At 45.3% G+C, this 22,833-nt stretch overlaps 1 protein-coding gene across 2 annotated transcripts in view; it reads right to left on the bottom strand.

Annotated features, from left to right (window-relative positions):
• Positions 1–22,833, bottom strand: part of ZZEF1 (zinc finger ZZ-type and EF-hand domain containing 1) — a 300,633-nt gene that overhangs the window by 13,958 nt on the left and 263,842 nt on the right. For both annotated transcript variants that reach the window (XM_040336714.1, XM_040336715.1), the window contains 4 exons: positions 20,259–20,402; positions 11,545–11,713; positions 9,415–9,513; positions 2,269–2,434 (listed from right to left, as the gene is read on the bottom strand). In XM_040336714.1, coding sequence (XP_040192648.1) covers positions 2,269–2,434; positions 9,415–9,513; positions 11,545–11,713; positions 20,259–20,402 — 578 coding nt within the window. The remainder of the gene's footprint in view (positions 1–2,268; positions 2,435–9,414; positions 9,514–11,544; positions 11,714–20,258; positions 20,403–22,833) is intronic.

The following is a 22,833-nucleotide window of genomic DNA, read 5'->3' as shown; positions in this document are numbered from 1 at the left end:
CCTCCGCAACATCTCCAAGATAAGCCCCCTCTCTAACCAATGTCACCACAAAGCCTCTAATTCACTCCCTGGTCATCGCTCACCTCTACTACTGCAACTCCCTTCTCATTGGCTTACCTCTAAATAGGCTATCCCCACTTCAGTCCACCATGAACGCTGCTGCCAGGCTCATCCACTTTACAAACCGCTCAGCATCTGCTCTACCCCTCTGTCAATCCCTCTATTGGCTGCCACTCAACCAACAAATTAAATTCAAGATACTAACATAACTTACAAAGCCATCCACAACCTGGCCTCCACCTAACAACTGTACATTTACATTTTCCATACGCACATCCCCCCCAGTTACCAACTCTTGTACTTCCCTCTTGGATTGTAATCTCTAAGGGGCAGGGCCCTCTGATTCCTACTGCATTAAAGTGTATTGTATTTGTACTGTCTACCCTCAAGTTGTAAATTGATGCATAAACCGTTGGCACTATATAAATCCTGTATAATAAAATAATACTACCTATATTGAAGTGACAAGACTTTTGGTTCCTCCCTGATGATTGATGCATGCCACTTCTGAGGTGTTGTCTAAATGACACTGGATTGGATTACCTTTAACGTGATTATAAAGGCTTGTTCCCCCCCCATAAAAATAACAAACATGTTATACCTACCTGCTCTGTTGCAGTGGATTTGCACAGAGCAGCCCACAGCCTCCTCTTCTGTGATCCTGGCACCTCCCTCCTATTTAGTGCCCCCACAGCAAGCAGCTTGCTACAGGGACACCCGAGGCGAATCTCAGCTCCCTGTGTCCATTCAGACACAGAGCACTGACCCAGCCCCATCCCTTCTCTCCCCTGATTGGCTAGATGACTGACAGCAGCGGGAGCCAATGGCACTGCTGTTGTGTCTCAGTCAATCAGGAGGGAAACTCTCAGGCGGCTGAGACACTCGTGGACATCGTTGGACAGAGTAAGATCTCAAATAAGTATTAGGGGGTGCTGCGGCAGCTGCTGCACACAGATGGCTTTTTTATCTTAATACATAGAATGTATCAAGATAAAAAACCTTCTGACTTTACAATCCCTTTAAACCAAAAGAACAAGCATTGCAGGAACAACCAAATCACCTGAAGTTCCAGAATGCTGATTAAGAGTCAGGATGCCTCTGAGATCCAAGTCCCCTGCACCTACAAGGTGTCCAGGACTCCTCCATATCCCTACATGCTGCCATCAGTTAATAAGGACCTTCCAGAATGCAGAGCATGACTTCTGAACCACCAAGCCAGGGCCAACCAAGTCTTTGGTGCCAGACAAATCAGTCGAAGGTCTAGACTGACTCGTCCCATTATAACAGTGTTGTAGAGGTCTACAATGGAACTGAGCAATTACACTGCCTGAAAGGGGGCTACCTTCAGCCCCAGGACTCCCATGAAGAACTAAGAGTCAGTGACTTTAGGAGCAGAGTGCTACATTATCTGTCAGAACCTGCACATACCGTTTCCTCAGCAGGAGGTTGTCTAGATATTCCACAATGTGGAAAAATGAAAACAGGAGTCGGAACCTTGGTGAATACCTGAGGTGCACAGGATGGGCTAAACTGCAGAACCACACTGGAAGAGGAGAAATCCACAGCCAAGCAAATTAATCACAGATGCACTGGAAAAAACAGGGACATGCAAGTATACATCATTAGAGCCTCAGAGTCTGATTAAAGGCATTTAGGGCCTTTAGATCCAAGATGAGACAAATTCTGATTTGGAAACTGCAAAGGTTAGAGCAGAAACCCTGGAAACCAACCAATGAAGTGGCCAGAGGGTTGGGAGCCAAACTCTAGCTTGTAGCCCCTGGAAGCAACATACCATGCACAAAGCACCTGAAAAGCAGCTTGTACACATTTCCACAAAGGCAAAAATGTATCCGAGGGATTTGTGCACAGACTGGGTGTCAGACTTCGGATTGGATTTAGAAGTTGTGGCCTGAGAGTAACAAAAAGCTCTCCTCTTAGCCTCTGTTGTGGAATGAACCTTCCCAGAAGCGATTCAGTTCGCATGCGCCGCGCTTTATAAGTTTTTCATTCATTCATTCATTCAGATGGAGCCCTAGGTTTCTTTCGCTGGGGGATATAATAAAAAAAATCAAAAAAAATTGGTAGTCTTGTCACTGCTGACATCCTTAAAGTGCTAACAGACATCACTTTATATTATAATTGGAAAAAAGTATAGAAAATAAAATCCAAAGCCATTTTCAATTATAGTTGTTTCAAGGGGTAACATACCTTACAGGACCAAGTTGCAACAACTTTAGTAATAAGTGGATTGCTTTTAATCGCTGGTGGCCTGTCTGCCGACAAGCCACAACCACCTGCCATTCCCATATGCTGGGAAGTGGGAGATGGGGCACAACCCTCTGGTCTGACAGCATCTGCTTTAGAATTTCAAACCCTAATAGAGGAGATAATAAAAGAACAAATAAATAAGTTACCTTATTTAAGGTGAGGCGCACATGACAAATTAAAATGTTTTTAGCAAACTGATTAAACACGATGGGTTTTCATGCTGTGGTGGGGGAAACTGCTTTCCTGTAGTTCTAACAATGTAGGTTCCTCCCACGAGACCCTCTAAGCTTGCAGGATTCCACACACAAACAATAGCATTTACTTAACATAGAAAGTCACCTTTATGAATCACATCTAAAGTGCAGACATGTAAAGCTCAAACATACATTAACCACTTGCCGACAGTGTGAGGAGAGGAGAAGCGAGCCGATAAGTGGCTTGTGTAAAAGAGATATGCACACTGATAATCAGGACAGTACCAACAGTACTCTCCAGTGCTGCCCATCTGTGCCTCCCCACCAGCGTCACCCATCTGTGAAACACCAGTGAAAGAGAAAAATGACCTGTTTGCAACATTTTATAACAGACCGTTTCTTTGTTTCACAATTTTTGGTCTTTGTTTATTTAGTAAAAAATAAAAACCCAGTGGTGAATAAATACAACCAAAAGAAAGCTCTATCCGTCGGAAAAAAAAAAAAGATAAAAAAATAGGATTTTTTGTACTCACCGTAAAATCCTTTTCTCTGAAGTCCATGGACGGACACAGCTCCTTAAATCTTGACAAGTGGGTTATGTTCCCTGTTTACAGGAGAGGACTAGGCAGAAACATGTTAAATAGTTAAATACATGTTACATTAACAGAGTTGAACAGCCCCGCCCAGGGGGCGGTCCCTCCAGACATAACCCTCCTCACTGCAGCATGCAGCCTCAGTTCGTAACAAGCAGTACAAACCTAAAAAGGAGGGGTGGGAGCTGTGTCCGTCCATGGACTTCAGAGAAAAGGATTTTACGGTGAGTACAAAAAATCCTATTTTCTCTTATCGTCCATGGACGGACACAGCTCCTTAAATCTTGACAAGTGGGACGTCCCCAAGCAGTGTCAAAAAACGAGGGGTGGGAAATATATATCAGTAAAAACCATTTTTAACTTCACCCCAAAACAAGCAGAGCTCCTCAACGGAGGAGGTGCAACTTTAAACAGCCGCCGGCAAAAACTAGCGGCTGAAAAAAACATCATAAGATGCACTCACAGCAACCATGTAAATTCTGGAAAAAGCGTGAACGGACGAGCAAATCGCCGCCTCGCACACCTGTGAGACCGACGCATGATGTCGAAAAAAAAAAAAAAAAAAAACAGGAAGCACCAATTGCCCTGGTCGAAAGTGCCGTGACCGGAAAGGGGGGCCCGCCCCTTAGGAGCATAGGCCTGTATGACGGCCTGCCTGATCCACCGAGAAATGGTGGACGACGAGACCGCCAGGCCCTTTTGTGGACCAGACACCGACACAAAAGAGAGTCAGAAGCTCCGAAATGGAGCTGTAGTAGGCTGGTATACCTGCAAAGCGCGTACCACGCCTAAAGTATGAAAGGCCGAAACCTCCTTCGGAAGAAGGGAAGGTCGCGGGCGCACCATCACCTAATCCTTATGGGGGATCAAGCATGGCGGCTTGCAAGACAAGACCGCCAACTCAGAAACCCCTCTAACAGAGGTAAAGGCCACTAATGGGGCCACCCTCTGAGATAGTGTCAAGAGAAAATCTCTCTGATGTTTCCAAAAGGAAGGTTCCTGAAGAACCGAGAGCACCAGAGTCAAAACTCATGGGGGAAGAGATGGGCCAAGAGGGGAAAGTATATGACAAACCCCTTGCACACAAAAAAGGGGACCCACCAGGGAACGGGCCGCAAAAAGGCCACTAAAAGAACACAGCCAAGGCTGAAATCTGCCCCCAAACGGTGCTTTAAGCATTTTTTAGATCCAATCCAAGCTTTAAAAACAGCAGGACCCTGGACACCGAGAGTACGCCCGTGGACGTCACTCCATCCCTTCGCACCAAGAGAGGTACGACGGTAGATCCTCCGGAAGAAGACTACGGTGCCCTGTTGAGATGACCGAGTCAGACAGACCCTGGTCACCTAAAGTCTGGCTTCCAATAACCATGTTGAGCAAGTCAGTGACTGTACAACAGGAGGAAGTATGGGACCTTGAGACAGGAACCTCCTGCCCTGGCAATCGCCAGGGTGCCTCCGCTACCAGGCGCCCGATATCAGCGTACCAAGGACGCCGAGGTCAATCTGGAGCGATTAGAATCATCGGGATCTCCTCAGCATCCACTCTGTGGAGCAGCCGAGGAAGCAACTACCATGGAGGAATGGCAAAAAATTACCGATACAGACAACACAGGGCCACCAGTGCGACTGACGCGTCTGTACAAGATCACTAGACCTGGCCACTAACTTTGACACCCTTGCGGCGGAGACAAGCTGCCAGGAGATCCATGCCATGTGAGGCTCACCTCCTGCAAGGGAGCCGAAACACCCCAAGCACAAAGACCAGTCGCCCTGGTCCAGCATCTGGCGACTCCAGTAGTCCGCCTGCCGGCATACCTGATGGTAGACTGAAGCCACGGCCGTGGCGTTGTCCGGCTGAAACCAGATCGGTCGACCACAAGGAGAAGCATAGCCTGATCGCCTAAAATAGTAGGACAATGAACAGTAGACAGCACCTGGTATTCCCAGGTGGTCTCCCACCAGGCACTAGCCAGGCCCGACCCTGGGTAGCTACCGAGACCAGACACATTCAAGGAGGTGTGGTCATAGGTCCACACAAGTCCAGCGACTTAGGGCCGACTGGACCCCCCAGTTTTGTGAACCTCCAGGTTCACAACCCGTGAGCTGGCATCTGTCGTAAACACCGACCACTGGAAGGAAGGAACAACTTCCCGGACCGAAGAGTCGGGAATCTCTGTCACCAACTCAGAGAGACTCTGACTAGGTGGCGCACAGGAATCTAATGATTTCAGAGACAACCTGGACAGTAGTTCCCCTGGAAAACCAGGGTGTGGAACTGGGCATACAGTACCACCTTGAAGGAGGCTACCCACAGACCCCGAACCAGCAGGCGCCCGGAGAGAAGACCGATTGCGTGATGCCAATACCTTCACCGCAGACTGAAGAGTCTGCAATTTCTCCAGGGGAAGAAGGACCTTTGCCACTGAGGAGTCTGGATCAACACTAGATACTCCAACGCTGAGTCGGAACCTAGCATGCCCATGATTTGAACCCTGGGTCGCACACATGGAGGGCATGCTTGCTGCCACTGAGCTACACTTTCTGGCCTAAACGTTTAACATCCACCCGAATCTTCGGAGGGTCTGAATGGGAATAACCCATCCACTAAGTCGGAGACAGAAGCTGCTCTCAGAAGAAAGTCGTCCAAGTAGCCAATGAGGCAAAGCCTCGCTGTCCCAACAAAATTCAAATAAGTGCGAGCTCCTAGCTGAAAACCCATGGTGCTGACGCCAGATCAAAAGGGAGGGCCACAGGCTGACAGAGACCCTTCTCTCATCACGAAGCACAGAAAAAAACACTGACATGTGCAAAAAACGGGACATGCATGTATGCGTCCCTGATGTCCGAGGACGTCAGGACATCCCCCAGATGAAGCGCAGCTACCACCGAACAAATGGATTCCATGCGGAACTACCCGACGTTCACAAAGGTATTTAGGGCCTGAGGCCCATAGAAAACCCCAAAACTCTCGTCCTGCAGGAAAGGTAAAATTACCTCGCAGCTTAGCAAATCCCACGCTGCCCAAGGCAGACCGACGGGCCGGGAGAGGAAGACACAAGGACAGAACTTTGTTCTGTGGATAGGAGGAAACCCTATCTAGTACTCCGAAGAGACCACCTCGCAGACCCACTAGTCGGAGAGCAGGGAGGTTTCACTGAATTGTGAACCTGCAAGCCGCCCCTCCCACCTAGAGACAGGGAGGGAAGGCTATATACATTGGCAGGATTTGGGTGCCGGCGTGATCGGCTTATGCACCCAGAGACAGATTAGTCCCCCAGCTGGGCCTTTGACGGCCTGGGAGGGTTGCCCCTAAATAATACACACACATAGGGTGTATGTATATTATGTAGGTGTATACACACATGTCTTTAGAGGAAACCGGAGTACCCGGAGGAAACCCACGCAGACACAGGGAGCGACAATGCAAGCTACAGGCAGATTGGCGTCAGTGTGCGGATTCGAACCAATGACTCTTTTGCTGCCAAGTAATGGAGTTAAGCACTACACCACCGTGTGCATAAAACCATTCTGAGCCTAGATTCACACTGCTGCGAATTCAAAATCGCGGTAAAAAACGCAATTTAATGTAAATTGCGGCCCGAAATCGCAAAAAGTAGTACAGGAACTACTCTTTGAAATCGCAGATGCGGCGTCGCACTGATTAGGACAGTGCCATTGCCGACAATTGCCACCGATTTGAGATGCGATTTGACATGTCAAATCGCATCTCAAATCATTCCAAATCGTACCCAGTGTGAACCAGGGCTGAAACAGACACCCTGGATAACAAGGGCGCAGCATTCAATGAAGCATCACAGACCTATATGAGGCCCTGGACCAGCTGGTCCGCTAGGCTAATAACCTCAGGAGAGAGTCGGTGCTCCTCCACTGTCTGGTGCAAAATGCTCACTCTGTGAGTTGTATACAGCACTAGGGGTCAGGACTACTCCAGGATGGCCGCCGAGCGTTCAGAACGCGGCCACAGGAAAATGGCCGGCACAATGTAAGCTGCGCCATAGCGCGGCTACGACAAAATGGGCGCCAATGGGAGTTTTCAATGTAATTGAAAAACCTCCCAAAAAATGGCGCCAGCGTCGACTGAGACCCCAGTGTAGTGGCCACAATAGGCCCGCAAGCCAGACCCCAGCATGGTAAACATGGAACGGGTCAGTACTTCGGATCTTCTATCAGTCAGATCCATACAAGTGGGGGTTCCCGCCCGGCGGTGAGGGACTACAAAAGCCCTCAGCGGCTTTTCTCATTCCGCATCTCAGAAATTATCAAAGAAGGGCACAGAAGGAAAAAACCTACACAGCGGTCTGATTTGTGTGATCCAAAAAAGACCGAGCCCTCGGCGGAAACCCAGCTGCACTATGCAGCTTAGGAGAGTCCCTTGCAGCAGTAAAAAGCGCACCCATAAATGCCTTATTCTGCCTTTTTTTTTTAACTAGGTACCTAGTCCATGGCTCCATCACAGAGCATTCCCCAGGGGATAACGGGGGAAGGGGGCACTCTTTTACCATCCGCCCGCAGTCCACCCCCACCCTGGCACAAACTGTGTCCAGGACTAACAATAAAAACTCTGTGGGAATCCCAGGTGCTAACACCTGCTGCCACCACCAGCATGTGGGGAAGGACCCAGATACTGACTCCAATATTTACATAGTGTGTATTATAATATGCACACCTGTCCATACAAATAGACAAAAGCTCCTAGAGCCCAATTCAGGGCCTCTCACCCACTTGCTGCGCTGACCAGGGGTAACCAGGGGACTCCCTCAGGAGGAGACTGCCCAGCGCTGCCTGTGAGGAAAAGAACCGTGAGGTAACTTTTGCAGGGACCTGTGTTTAAACAGGAAAAGCCTCCGAGGGCTGTTTTATGTAAGGATAAGACACAGATACAGCATAAAAAGCAAAACCGTTACAGGTGTCACCAATCAGTCAGCGTCTGCTGAAGTATAATCATAAACATCTGTGCTCATCACAGGGCTTTTTACCTCACAGGAAAGCCCAATACAAAAAAGAAAAAACACAGGCCAGATAACACAGTCCCCTCAGGAAGGCCCCTCCCCCCTGACAGCGGCAATGTTAGCAATGCAGCAAGGGAAAGGAGCAGGGAAGGGAGAAGGGACCCCCGAACCCCAGGAATGCCCAGCCGTACCAACCCACCGAAGCAGGAGGGACTGTACTTACCCGTCCAAGCGAGGACTCGCTGACGCATTCCTGACAGAACTACAACCGAAATGGAGGTAGCTGTCGGCCCGGTCCACTGTGAGTGAGACAACACCACAGCCCAGTCATATGTGGACCTCGGAGCAAAGCTCACCGGCCACCCCAGGAGTCATGGGGTATGGCGTGGCAGACCAAGCCTCTTTGCAAAGGTGTGCCCACGCTTGCTGGTCGGACTGAGTAGACTACAAGGATCTATATTATCCAGCCTGTCTCTCAGCCGACAGTTGAAAGAAGATTCTTCAAGAAAAAGTAAAGTAAAATAAAATAAAATAAAATTTCTCCTCAGGGCGCTGGGCCCAAAGGGAGCCATACGTCCTTCTCCTTTGCTAGGCAGAACGAAACTGAGGCTGCATGCTGCAGTGAGGAGGGTTATGTCTGGAGGGACCGCCCCCTGGGCGGGGCTGTTCAACTCTGTTAATGTAACATCTATTTAACATGTTTCTGCCTAGTCCTCTCCTGTAAACAGGGAACATAACCCACTTGTCAAGATTTAAGGAGCTGTGTCCGTCCATGGACGATAAGAGAAAATGTGTTTGTGCAATTGTCATTCAAAGTGACGGCGCTAAAAGCTGAAAATTGGACAAGGGGATAAAAGTGCCCAGTAGGCAAGTGGTTAAAAAAAATGTCACAACACGGAATGTTTAAAATAAACCTATACAGAATGAGATACAAGCACACCTGCCCCTGAAAATGCTAATTTTGTGGCCGCAGTGTTTTCTGAGTCACAACAAGCACACAACCATTAAAGCCAGGAAATAGTCAGAAATCCAGTTTTTTTTTTTGGGACTCTTGCAGAAAGAGGGGTTTCAGATTCCCTTAATCTCATACCAGTAAAAGTTTTTTTTTTTTTTATAGAATGGTTAAAATTCAAAACCAAATCAAGTTTCTATTTCTGGCTATTTGATGGGTGGTTAAAATTCAAAACCAAATCAAGTTTCTATTTCTGGCTATTTGATGGGTATCAAACAAAAATGAGAGGAAATTTCAACAGGGACACCAGTGTATTTCAAACCTGATGGGATGCCACATTCATATAGATATTTTACGTTCATACAAAAAACAAACCTGTCTGAAATCGTCCTCGATGTCCTGCAGCCACAGTAAACTTGTAACCCCACTCTGTAAAGCTCATATCAGATGTAAACCGATAGAATAAGGTATCTCCTGTAATTCAGAAAAAAGCAGTGCATTATAAAACACCAAGCAAAAAAAATAAATAAATGATAGACGTTACCCAAAACAAATGTCATGCTTGCCTTACGTGAAAGAACTAAGAACATTCAGTAACTTTGCTATTTTACTTATTATGGAGTATTCTGGAAACACTGCAGCATTTCAGCTGTTATTAGAATTATAAGCCATGCTATTAGAAAATAAGCCACCATCTGAGGCTGTAGACGTATTGATGCTACATAGTTGGTGGTCATGCCCTGAAGCTCCAAGGCTCTGAACTGGGGCTTATTCTTTAATGCGCACAGTTTAAAATTGTAACCTGCACCAATGCCCTTCTAAAGCTCCATTTAAATAAAATAATTCATGAAATTCAAAGCAACAAGGATTGGATTTATATTTAATGCCACAAAATAAATCATAGCCTATGGTTAGCCCACGCATAACCTAATCAAAGAGCTCTGAGCTTATAACCTTCTGGCACAGGGGGGATTCCTCCTCCTATCTCTAGGACAGTGGTTCTTAACCTTGTTGGAGGTACTGAACCCCACCAGTTTCATATGCGCATTCACGAACCCTTTTAATTGGAAAAATAAAATATGATTTTGCGTGTGAAGGGCACAGTGGCTGCGTGCGATGGCCACAGTGGCTGCGTGTGATGGCATAGTGGCTGCGTGCGATAATATATATATATATATATATATATATATATATATATATATATATATATATATATATATATATATATATATATATATATATATATATATATATAGTCAGAGAAGGCTCATTTAAAATAACACAAAAACATTTTTTTTATCTGCCATTTTATAATTATAAAGTGCTGGTCACCTCACCTCAGTCAGCCTCCTCCCCTCCTCCCCAATCCAGCCATTTAATTATATGCTCTTAACAGGTTCTACTTACTTTTAAACAAGTTCAGTAGTCTTTTTTTTAGCACACTGTCTGCTAGGTTCAAATTCCACTAGTCAGGCAGGCTCCTCGAGACTAGTCCTTGCCTCTCTAGCTCGTCACAGGCAGCGCCAACACACAGCTCTCTGCGCAGCGCTCCGAGTCCCCCCCCTTCCGGCCGTGAGTGGAGTGACGTCATGCCGCTGGAAGGGACCAAGAGACTCCTTCATAGGGGGAGTAAACAGGCTGCAGCAGACAGGAAAGGGAGCCGGGAGGTGACGGTCCCGGATGCAGGAGTGCACTCGGCACACAATTTGTACAGTGCCGCTGGCCACAGCAGCCGTGGCAGAGCTTCACCTGCGGCTGCGCCCCCCCTCCTATATGAAATGGTATCGCCCAGGGCACCCGTCCGCCCCTGCCTTGTACCGGTGGCCCTGTGTGACCTCCGCTGAACCCCCGAGACTCACTCACCGAACCCCTGGGGTTCCATCAAACCCAGGTTAAGAACCACTGCTCTAGGATAACTGGACTTGGATAGTCTTTATCACTCTTAAATCTCTCTACCGTTTTATTCTTTACTTCTTATAGGTAATGCAGATACAATTATTTATCATGAAGAAGCTACCTAAAGAGCAGGTCCAGCCTCCTTCAGAAAAAAAAAAAAGTCAGCAGCTACAAATACTGCAACTGCTGACTTTTAATATTAGGACACTTACCTGTCCAGGGATCCCATGATGTTGACACCCAGGGCGATTTTTCCATCAGCTCTCGTGTGCTGCCTCCGCCACCATTGCTTGTAAGGTAAACCGGCAGTGAAGCCTTGTTCCCTAGTGCGCTGAGCTTTGTGAAAGGCCCAGGACGGGGGAAGAAGGAGGGGGTGCTGAACTTCCGGGTGATCAACACAGAAGTGGAAGCTGGTACCTGTCAAAAAACATTTCCCCAGTGTACCAGAAAGGTACTGCCCTGTTGCAGCATTTCTGGTCTTATTTTCATATCTTAGAAATTTTCTATCATAATTATGTAAATCCTTTGATTTTCAATGACCTGCTTGAGTATATGATATAGCTATGTTTACTTTGCGAACAGGTAAAACACATCTGTAGTCATACTCACCAGGGAGTTCAAAGTCTATCCACCTTTTAGGTAGGCCACTAAATCTGTGAAGGTCTTGTTTAAAATCAGGGGAGCTTGAGATAACCAACTCATCACAGCCCTCCTCCGTGTTACACATTGGATCAAATTTGATTGACAGGTAAATTGCACCAGGGATGTGGACTTTGTCCTGAAGAACAAGGATACACAATAATGACCAATAAGGAAAACATTAAAACAAGCACATACTTATTCACTTTTAAGCTGCCATCAATGGCCTCAAAAACTACTGGTGGAGCAAAGCAAGAAATTGCTGCAGGGAAATGTGTGAGATTGCTGCAAAAAAGTTGCAATTTCTGACAAATGATGTATTATATTGCAGACCGTAGTTTGTATATTGTAGTTTAAGTCCTGCGCCACGTACTGCTTGGCATACTAATGCACACAAATTGAGACATTTCTGGAAAATAGCATAAATAGGGATTTTTCTTTGTGGACACAGATTGTGAATCGATGTGTTGTTGCATAAGTAATTTTGTCGCAAGCTACACTATTTTAAAGTCAAGTTGGTGATCGTTTGTGAGGAAGCACAGATAATGTGTCACAAACCTGAGCAATTCAGGTAGAACTAGGAAAACCGTACATGAGCATAGATAGCTGCTGTAAAAAGTACATATTAACCCTGCTAGAAGGTTTCAGAGATATAGGTAGCAGAGTAATATGCAAAACTTAAATTTCCTGCAAGTCAACCTTGACTAACTGACCTGTTCCTGCATATTGTTATGGTTCATTTAAAGAACACATCATGGAAGTAAAGTGGGGGGTTGACATTGATGACCTTTTTAAAAATGCTAGTTGCTATGTGGTCTGTGGATTCAAAACGTTTTAAGTCAATGACAAGCATGCGGGACAGGAAGTCAGAACTATTGATATGCATACTAGTTTAGTTCCGGTTTCCATAACTAAAAGTAGGAATTTCAATGTACCTGTACAGTGCAGGGCACATGGACTGATTCTCTGACCACAGTTATATGCCACAACCTATAGGTAGACACTGGCAAAAGCTCTGCAGTGAACGAAGTCCTTAGTGTGCCCATGCAACACTGGCCCCCTTGATCTTGATATGGAGAAGAATGGCATATCAAGGCTCCGCACCAAGACTGAGGGTTGTAGGTCAGGTAGGCCTGTGTAGAAAACGAGTCTATGTAATGGAGCAAGCCTCCACGCATAGTGACGTGAAAAGTGCCAGTGACCAGGAGTAAAGAAAAAAGGCACTGCCTTTCCCATAGGGGTCTGCCAGTAGAACTGAGAAAAAGGGCGTCAGTGGCAGCACGATTATGAACATTGCGTCAGCAATAGACAAATGCTGTGCTGAAGAGGAAGTACTATAAATAAAACCCAGACCTAGATATTCTGAGCAGCACAAGGTCAGGGGAGAAGCTTGGGAAGGTTGTGGTGTCCACTGTAGGGGAAAGTGAAAGCATTAGTGTCAGGGGCTCAGAAACTTTTTTTTTTTTTAATAAAAAGGTCTCCAAGGCAACATGGTACATGTGACAGGATTTGCTTACAGGTCGAATTCTACCAATTTAACATGTAAAAGCTACATTGACGTATACAGGGATGCATAGAACAATATCATTGTATTGCAGTTGCTTTTAAAATTAGAAGATCTCTCATATGAGAGATTACCAGTAGGTCTATAGAAGAGCTGGCAGAAGTCACTTTGCTGCAGTTGACATGGTGAAAAGTCTAGAGGATACCAACCAGGAGGCTGGTTACTACAGTAGATAAATATTCTTGTGAGTATAATTGGCGATGCACTATTGAACAGATCTGGGTAACTGCAGGATTTAAAAAAAACTTGAAATCCTCTATGAGAGGGGAGGAGATAATTACCCCTTGTGATTGTAAGCTGCAAGGAGGTGTAAGAAACAGTCTGCCTTGTGAAGCAGCAATTCGTAACGTGCAACATAAAAAAAAAAATGAATAAAAACAACAGAGAAAGGACAGCATTAGAACTTCTTGGTGTACCTCTCCAAAGAACAGAGTGAATTAAAAGGTCAGGACATCTTTGCCTAATAAGCAGCAAATGTTATTAGACATTCTCCTCTTCCCCTTTTTTGTTAAGGGGTGGGGCAACTTTTACTGCAAAGGTGGATTCCAAGCAAGTCTGGTGGGCTTTAGCTGTGAGGCGTCTGCAATGGGGACCTGCAGTATATGACGACTCCCTGAGGTGACAGATAGTACTCGCATGGTAGCTGAGGCGAGATTGTGAATAATAGGGTAGGAACCCCTTTACCTCAGTAACTGCCTCAAAGTATTCTTCAAAGGAGTTTCCAAAGGGCATGCACAAAAGGCACTTTTCACAACGGTGTTCTGCCAACATAAGATTTTCAACACATGCACAGAAAGTAATGCTATTCTGGGGATCTGATGAATCACATTCTCAATTGCATCTACACAGAGAAGCAGTGCTAAGGTGCTAGCGTTGTCATCTTGCAGTAAGATTAGAAACATCTGTAATGGGAGAAAGTTCACTACCGAGTTCTCTAGTCCACTCTGCCATGGTCTGGGTAATCAACAAAATAGCAACAACTGTTGGCAGAGCTAACTCACTAAACGCCTATTAACAGATCCACTAAAAGGAGAAATAGCATCAATTAAATCAGTAGATTTGTTTACCTTATATACTCATGACTGTCTCTTGTTGGTTTGTTTTTTATAAGAAATATGTTATGCTTACCTGCTCTGTGCAATGGTTTTGCACAGAGCAGCCCCAATCCTCCTCTGCTCAGGTCCCCCACCATCGCTCCTGGCTCCTCCTTTTCTCCAGGTGCCCCCACAGCAAGCCGGCACTCATCGTCCCGAGCTCCACATGAAATTTGTCACTACTGATTATTGCTAAGGAAGTGTATGTGTAACTGGCCTATGCAAATATTAACGGTTTGGTAAATGTAGCATCATTGTTTTTCCTATAAAGGTTAAATGTATGCAACATTATGTGTTATAAGTTCTCTGTAACTCTTCATTTTTAAGGCTCCATTCACACTTGTACGAATCCAAAGTAGCTTGACTTTACTTTGAAGTGCAAATTTGGATGGGTATGACTTGGATGCGACTAAAGATAATGGACAACTGTTGCACTGTATAACATTCAGGTAAGACTTTCAAGCAACTTTTGAGGGTTCGCATTAAAGTCTACAGCCCTCAAGTTGCATGAAAGTTGGGCTATATGTAGTGCTACGTGTAAGTGAAAAATGAAAAAACACACCAAAAATGTATACTCAGAGTATAACTATAACATAATAATGTTTAGTCCACATGAAAACAATCAGTCCATGTAGAAATTCAATGCGGTAAATTGTCCATCGTGTGTGGATAACATATTAAAAATGTCATGAGATTGAATAAACCATCCCAACGATAATCTTCAGATGAAGTCCTTCTTGGAACGAAACGTGTCTGCCAGGTACACCGCTCCCCATATTGCTTTTATGGATTTTTAAACTGTGATCACCCTTTTAACTTGTATGTTGGTTTTTATCATTAAAACCTTCTTTTGTTGACCTGCAGCATCGGAGCCCCCACCAATGGTTGTTGCTTGCCTGAACCAAGTTGCTTTCAGATGGTTGGTGGATCTCCACGTTTTTTCCAACTGCTCCATGGTTTTGACACTTCAATTGGAGTCACCTCCGGCAGAGGAACATGGGGGCCTATTGACCTTACCTCGAGTTGACATCTTCTGGACACCAGGGTGGTGCACCCCACTTCTTCTTGGATCCTCATTGACAGTCCAGTTGCACAGTTGGTTGGATACCTTAACTACTTTACAACCGCGCCTATTCTGCCACTTCTCTCCTTCATGTAAAAATCACATTTTTTTGCTAGAAAATTAATCAGAACCCCCAAACATTATATACATTTTTTTTAGCAGACATCCTAGGGAATAAAATGGCAGTCATTGCAACTTTTTTTCTCGCACGGTATTTGCGCAATAATTTTTCAAACACCTTTTTTTGGGGAAAAGAAACGGTTTCATGAATTAAAAAACAACAAAACAGTAAAGTTAGCCCAATTTTTTTGTATAATGTGAAAGACGATGTTAGGCCGAGTAAATAGATACCCAACATGTCACGCTTTAAAATTGCGCACACATTAATGGAATGGCGCCCAACTCCGGTACTTAAAAATCTCCATAGGCGACGCTTTAATTTTTTTTACAGGTTACTATTTTCGAGTTACAGAGGAGATCTAGTGCTAGAATTGTTGCACACGCTCTAACGCATGCGCCGATACCTCACACGTGGGGTTCGAGAGGCGTTTACATATGTGGGCGGGACTTGCATGCGTGTTCGCTTCTGCGCGCGAGCTACCGAAGACAAAAGTTTTTTTTTACTTTATTTTTAAATTTTTACACTTTTATTTTTATTTGATCACTTTTATTCCTATTACAAGTAATGTAAACATCCCTTGTAATAGGAATCAGTGTGACCGGTCCTCTTTATGGAGAGATGTGGGGTCAATAAGACCCCACATGTCTCCTCCAGGCTCACAAGCATGAAATCGGTGAAAAAACATTCACCGATCTTCACACCGACAGCCGCGATTGCGGCTTTGTTTACTTCCGGGTACCGGGCGTGACGTCATAACGTCGCGCCCGGGCATCCGACGGTCAGAGATGACTGGTGACCATCTGGTCACCAGTCATCTCTATGCTTCCCAACCAGTGCCGACCGATTCACTCTCCGGGCCCCCGATGGCACGGAAGAGCTCGGAGAAGCACCGGATGGCGGCAGGAGGGGGGGGGGCGTCCCCTCCCGCTGCTTATAAAAATGATCAAGCGGCAGAACTGCCGCTTTGATAGTTTTTATTGTGCACAGAATCGCCGGCTGAAGACGGTGATATCTGAATGATGCCTGTAGCTGCACCCATCATTTAGATATCACCGCACAAAGTCGAGGACGTATTTTGTCTATGGGGCGGTTGTAAAGTGGTTAAGCTCGATTGACCTGTTGACGTACGACAGTCGGGTCCAACGGTTCCGGTAAGCACAGTCTCAATTACATCTCTCATCTGAAGATTATCGTTGAGATGGTTTATTCAATCTAATGACTTCTTTAATATGTTATCCACACACGATGGACAATTTATCACATTGAATTTCTACATGGACTGAACATTATTATGTTATAGTTATACTCTGTTGAGTATAGATCATTTGGTGTTTTTTTCATATTTCACTTACACGTAGCGCTACACATTCACCCACACTCCTTTTTTAATTTTGTCGCATTCTAGTGCAGCTGCTACACCCCTCCCTCCCTTCTAGGGTTTTTGTTTTTTGTTCTGGGATAGCGCAATATTTTTCACATCCACAAAGTAGTGCACAAACTATTTGGAAGTCGCTGCAAATTTAGGTCACACATTTATGAATGGTTATCATTGAAAAACATGGGGTACGACTTGTCTTCCTACTTTGATGTTCAAAGTCGGATGACAAGTGTGAATGGATGGACACTTGCACCAATTAAAAAAAAAAAGTTGGATTAGCAACATTTTTACATATAGGAAGGATATAAGGAAGCCTCCTGTTCAAAATCTTTAATCATACTACAAATCCAGCGAAGATGTAAGAACTGCCCTACAGGAATTTCTTTAAGCACCCTTTGGCATTAGCGGCCACACAAGAGGCAAAGTGGCACTAGTTTTAGCGGGGCTTTTCAGCTGATAGCAGGATGCTCTTAACCTCTGCTAGCAGTCAAAGGGTTAATAGTGCCTGTGTAGCGCCGCTGCTGAAGCGATGTGCAATGGTTTCTATTCATTTCAATGCGCAGGGGCGGTGGAGAAGTTGTGTATACATCGCTCCTCGACCACCCAAAAGATGCTGCTTGCAGGACTTTTAACGTCCTGCCAGCACAGCGCCAGTGTGAAAGCACTCAGGCTTTCACATTGGGGTGGCAGAGGAGGCATTTTTCAGGTGCTTTACAGATGCTATTTTTAGACCTTTAGTGCCTGAAAAATGCCTCAGTGTGAAAGGGGTCTTATGGTATGCAGAGCATGACTAGCTTGGGCTTGCAAAAGGCTTCTGCCTGCCAACGGCTTCCTATACAAACAGGTAAATACCCAATCTAATTCACCAATCAACTGAACATCCAAAAAGGAAACTTCTTTACCATACATCATGACCATCGTTGTTCCGTTTTTTTTATGGTGGTGAGCGCACGAAGACTGTGATTAGATAAGTCACAGGAAGCACCTCCATGGTTACAGAGAACAGAATTAGAATTAAAATTAGACTTGGCAAACTTAACATTAATAAATCACCAGGACCAGATGGCTTGCACCCGAGGGTACTTGGGGAACTCAGTCAAGAAATTGCCAGACCATTGTTCCTAATTTTTGCTGACAGTCTATTGACTGGAATGGTACTAACCGATTCGAGAAAAGCCAATGTAGCACCAATATTTAAAAAGGGCCCAAAATGCATACCTGGGAATTACAGACCAGTTAGCCTAACATCAATAGTATGTAAGCTCTTGGAAGGGATAATAAGGGACTATATACAAGATTTTAGTAATGAGAACGGTATCATTAGTAGTAATCAGCATGGATTTATGAAGAATCGTTCTTGCCAAACCAATCTATTAACCTTCCATGAGGAGGTGAGTTACCATCTAGATAAAGGAAGGCCCATAGATGTGGTGTATCTGGATTTTGCAAAAGCATTTGACACAGTTCCCCATAAACGTTAACTGTACAAAATGAGGTCCGTTGGAATGGACCATAGGGCGAGTACATGGATTGAAAACTGTCTACAAGGGCGAGTTCAAAGGGTGGTGATAAATGGGGAGTACTCAGAATGGTCAGGGGTGGGTAGTGGGGTCCCCCAGGGTTCTGTGCTCCAATCCTATTTAATTTGTTCATAAACTACCTGGAGGAAGGAGTGAACAGTGCAATCTCCATTTGCGGACGATACTAAGCCAAGCAGGGCAATAACTTCTCCGCAGGATGTGGAAACCTTGCAAAAAGATCTGAACAAATTAATGGGGTGGGCAACTACATGGCAAATGAGGTTCAATGTAGAAAATTGTAAAATAGAGCATTTGGGTAGCAAAAATATGAATGCAATCTATACACTGGGGGGGGGGGGGGGGGGTGGAGAACCTCTGGGGGAATCTAGGATGGAAAAGGACATGGGGGCGCTCCTAGTAGACGATGAGCTCAGCAATGGCATGCAATGCCAAGCTGCTGCTAATAAAGCAAACAGAATATTGGCATGAATTAAAAAGGGGATCAACTCCAGAGAAAAAAATTATTCCTCCGCTCTTCAAGACTCTGGTCCGGCCACACCTAGAGTATGCAGTCCAGTTCTGGGAACCAGTCCTGCGGAAGGATGAATTGAAATTAAAAACGGAGAGTGTACAAAGAAGGGCAACAAAGCGAATAAAGGGTCTGGAGGATATTAGTTATGAGGAAAGGTTTTTGAGCACTGAACCTATTCTCTCTGGAGAAGAGACGCTTGAGAGGGGATATGATTTCAATCTACAAATACCGTACTGGTGACCCCACAATAGGGATAAAAAACAAAATTCACAGAAGGGAGTTTAACAAGACACGCGGCCACTCATTAAAATGAGAAGAAAAGAGGTTTAACCTTAAACTACATAGAGGGTTCTTTACTGTAAAAGCGGGAAGGATGTGGAATTCCCTTCCACATGCAGTGGTCTCAACGGGGGCATCAATAGTTTAAATAAACTATTAGATAAGCACCCGAACGATCACAACATACAGGGATATACAAGGTAATACTGACATATAATCACACACATTAGGTTGGACTAGATGGTCTTTTTTCAGCCTCACCTACTATGTAACTATGTAGATAAAGTAAGAGACCCTTTAGTTCCCTAGATGGTAACATGGGATTCTTAGAGAAATCCTGGAGTCAAATCAGGATCTTATCTTCCCTTCAATTAACTTGGCAATCCTAGAGGTTCACACACATTTGGAACACACAAATATGCAACTTTGGAAATGTATCTTTGAATGAACAAAGTATAATACCAACACCTTTATATTATTGGGTTCTCATCATATATTTTTAGGATTAGCATGAACATGCATTGGTGTGATGCAGTGCCATTCTGGTGGGTATGCATTGCTAGGGTGTGTTGTACTACGCTGCATTACAAAAAAAATAGTACAAGCACTGTTTTGGTTCATTAAAGCGGAGTTCCACCCGTTTTTTTCGTTTATTAAAAGTCAGCAGCTACAAAAAGCACAGCTACGGACTTTTAATAATCAGACACTCACCTGTCCAAAGTCCAGCGATGCGGCCGCCTGAAGCCTCGCTCCACTCCCCCTCCTCTCCTCTACGCCAATATAGCAACTTTGGGCACCCGGCCATGACAGCTTACAGCTTCACGGCTGGGCATGCCCTACGCATGTCGCCCTGCATGCTGCTATTGGACATCCAATCTTCTGGGACCTGTGTTGGGTCCCAGAAGATCGATGGCAGGGAGAGGAAGCCTAGGGCGAGAAGAAGTTAATTGGAAATAAATTCAGTTGTCTATATCTCTGGATATACCGATTGTGACATGCAGCTTTTGCAAACACGGACCTTGCACAATTGTACACTGTAGTATGTCTGTATGAACAAGGCCTAAATATAGGAATACTTCAGGAAAAAAAGATTCCACAGTTCATTTTTAGTAGGTTATGATGGATTGCATTACCTCAAAGATTGTGTTGTTGTTGTAAGGATGTTTAGATTCCCGTACTTGTACTGCTGTTCCTGGTTCTTCCATAAACTGACAGGCAGTAACTGCTACTGTTCCAAGCATAATTCCACTACAGCCTCCCAACACCTTCTGTAAAATCTGCAACACAAGTATATTTTTCAGGTGAATAATTAAAATCGGATATCTGATTGAATACTCCACCAAATTTATAAAGAACCATGACTTAATATAATACATTGTATAATACAATAAACAAACAATCATGTGTGAACTGTAGTGCTACACTGTCAAAAATGTTATTTTATTTTTTTAACATTAGATTGATGCTTATTTTGCCAAGGGGAATCGGGTAGTTTTTTTAAAATCGAAGCAGTACTTACCATTTTAGAGAGCGATCTTCTCCGCCGCTTCCGGGTATGGTCTTCGGGACTGGGCGTTCCTATTTGATTGACAGGCTTCCGACGGTCGCATACATCGCGTCACGAGTAGCCGAAAGAAGCCGAACGTCAGTGCGGCTCTATGCGGCGCCTGCGCACCGACGTTCGGCTACTTTTGGAAAACCGTGACGCGATGTATGCGACCGTCTGAAGCCTGTCAATCAAGTAGGAACGCCCAGTCCTGCAGCCCATACCCGGAAACGGCGGAGAAGATGCATCTCTAAAACGGTAAGTACTGCTTCGATTGTAAAAAAAAACACCCGATTCCCCTTGACAAAACGAGCCTCAATCTAATATATATAAAAAAAAAAGGTTTTTGGGTGAACCTCCACTTTAACAACAAGAACAAAAATGTAATATATTGCCATTCCTTATATGTACTAGACGCAATATAAAAATAGCATTCAATCTTTTTTCCTTATTTGCATCCGATAATCCTGCCAACACCACACTGCCTGTCTCAGGGTGACAACATTTTCTGACTAATTATGAAGTATAGGCCTCTAGGAGTCATGCCTGTGATTGTCAGTGTCTTGCAATGTCTCATGGGACTTGTAGCTTCACCACAGCTGGAGGGCCAAGGTTGCCTACCCCTGTTTAAGTGATCCCTTCAGCAGCAGGTTCCCTGCACTACAGTCACCAGTTACATAAGAATGCACCGATAGGCAAATATATATTTAAAAGTCCAGAAAACAGTTAAATACATTTAGAATGTTTTCACACTGTATGAATAAAAGCATGTGTGAATTATTTTGATCAGTGATCATTTAATGCAGTAATTACAGCATGGAAGTGTTACATAGTTAGTCAGGGTGAAAAAAGACACAAGTCCATCCAGTTCAACCATATAAAAAAAATCTCTCCAAGTGCATAACTTTACATTTATCAACATTAAACCTCATCTGCCACATAGTCGCCCAATTAGACAGAACATTGAGGTTGGCTTGTACATTGATTGGAAGGCGGGACTCCTCCTGAGTCCAGCGCCCCTGGGCTGACTGGACACCCCAGACACCCCCCCAGCCGGAGAGGCTGGCATCCGCCGTGATCATTGTCCAATGACACGGCAGAAACTATTTCCCGGTACGGAGTACCGGAGATGTCAGCCACCACACTAGGGAGGACTTGGTCAGTCGACTCACCCGAATCTGGTAATCCAGAGACGAAGGAAGCTTGTTCCAACGTGACAGAATCTCCTTCTGTAACACTCGAGTGTGAAATTGGGCATACGGGACTGCCTTGAAAGAGGCCACCATCAGACCCAGCACTCTCATGCAAAAGCGAAGCGACGACCACTTCTGGGTCGTCAACCGCTGCACCGCAGATTGCAGAGTCTGCAATTTTTCCTCTGGGAGGAAAACTCTCGCCTCTGAGGAATCCAGGACCAACCTCAGCCGCTGAGCCGGTACCAGTACTGACCTTCTGGATATTCAGCAGCCAACCGAATTCTAGGAGGGTCTGACAGGTGATAGACACGTCCTCCTCTAACTCTGAGCTTGAGGAAGCTCTCAGAAGAAGGTCGTCCAGGTATCCCACGCTGCCGCAGCAGGGCCAGAATTGGGGCGAGCACCTTGGTAAAAACCTGTGGTGCCGAGGCCAGGCCGAACGGGAGGGCCACAAATTGAAAGTGGTCCTCTCCGATCGCAAGTCGCAGAAATCTCTGGTGTTTTGCACATATGGGGATATGCAGGTACGCGTCCTTGATATCCAAGGATGCTAGGAAATCCCCCTGATGGAGCGCTGCTATTACTGAGCGTATCGACTCCATCCTGAACTTTTGTACTTTGACAAAACAAGTGAGGGCCTTGAGGTCCAGGACTGGACAGACCCCATCCTTCTTGGGGACTACAAACAGATTGGAGTAAAACCCCTGAAAATGTTCCGGTGAGGGAACCGGCACAATCACTCCCCTGACCAGAAGATCCTGGACAGCCCCTGACAGATCCTTCAGGCAACACGGAGGAAGCCGGAGGTTGGAGGGAAAAAAATCTGTTTGGTGGACAAGAGAGAAACTATCTTGTACCCTGAGGAAACTGCTTCGCAAACCCAACGGTCGGAAAGAAGAGACCTCCACCGAGCCGCGATTTCGCAAAGCGGCCCCCCACCGAGATATAGGCGGGGGGCGAACCTTC

The sequence above is a fragment of the Rana temporaria genome, chromosome 2, assembly GCF_905171775.1.
Source record: "Rana temporaria chromosome 2, aRanTem1.1, whole genome shotgun sequence".
Classification (NCBI taxonomy): domain Eukaryota; kingdom Metazoa; phylum Chordata; class Amphibia; order Anura; family Ranidae; genus Rana; species Rana temporaria.
This window is presented reverse-complemented; position numbering and strand designations above follow the sequence as displayed.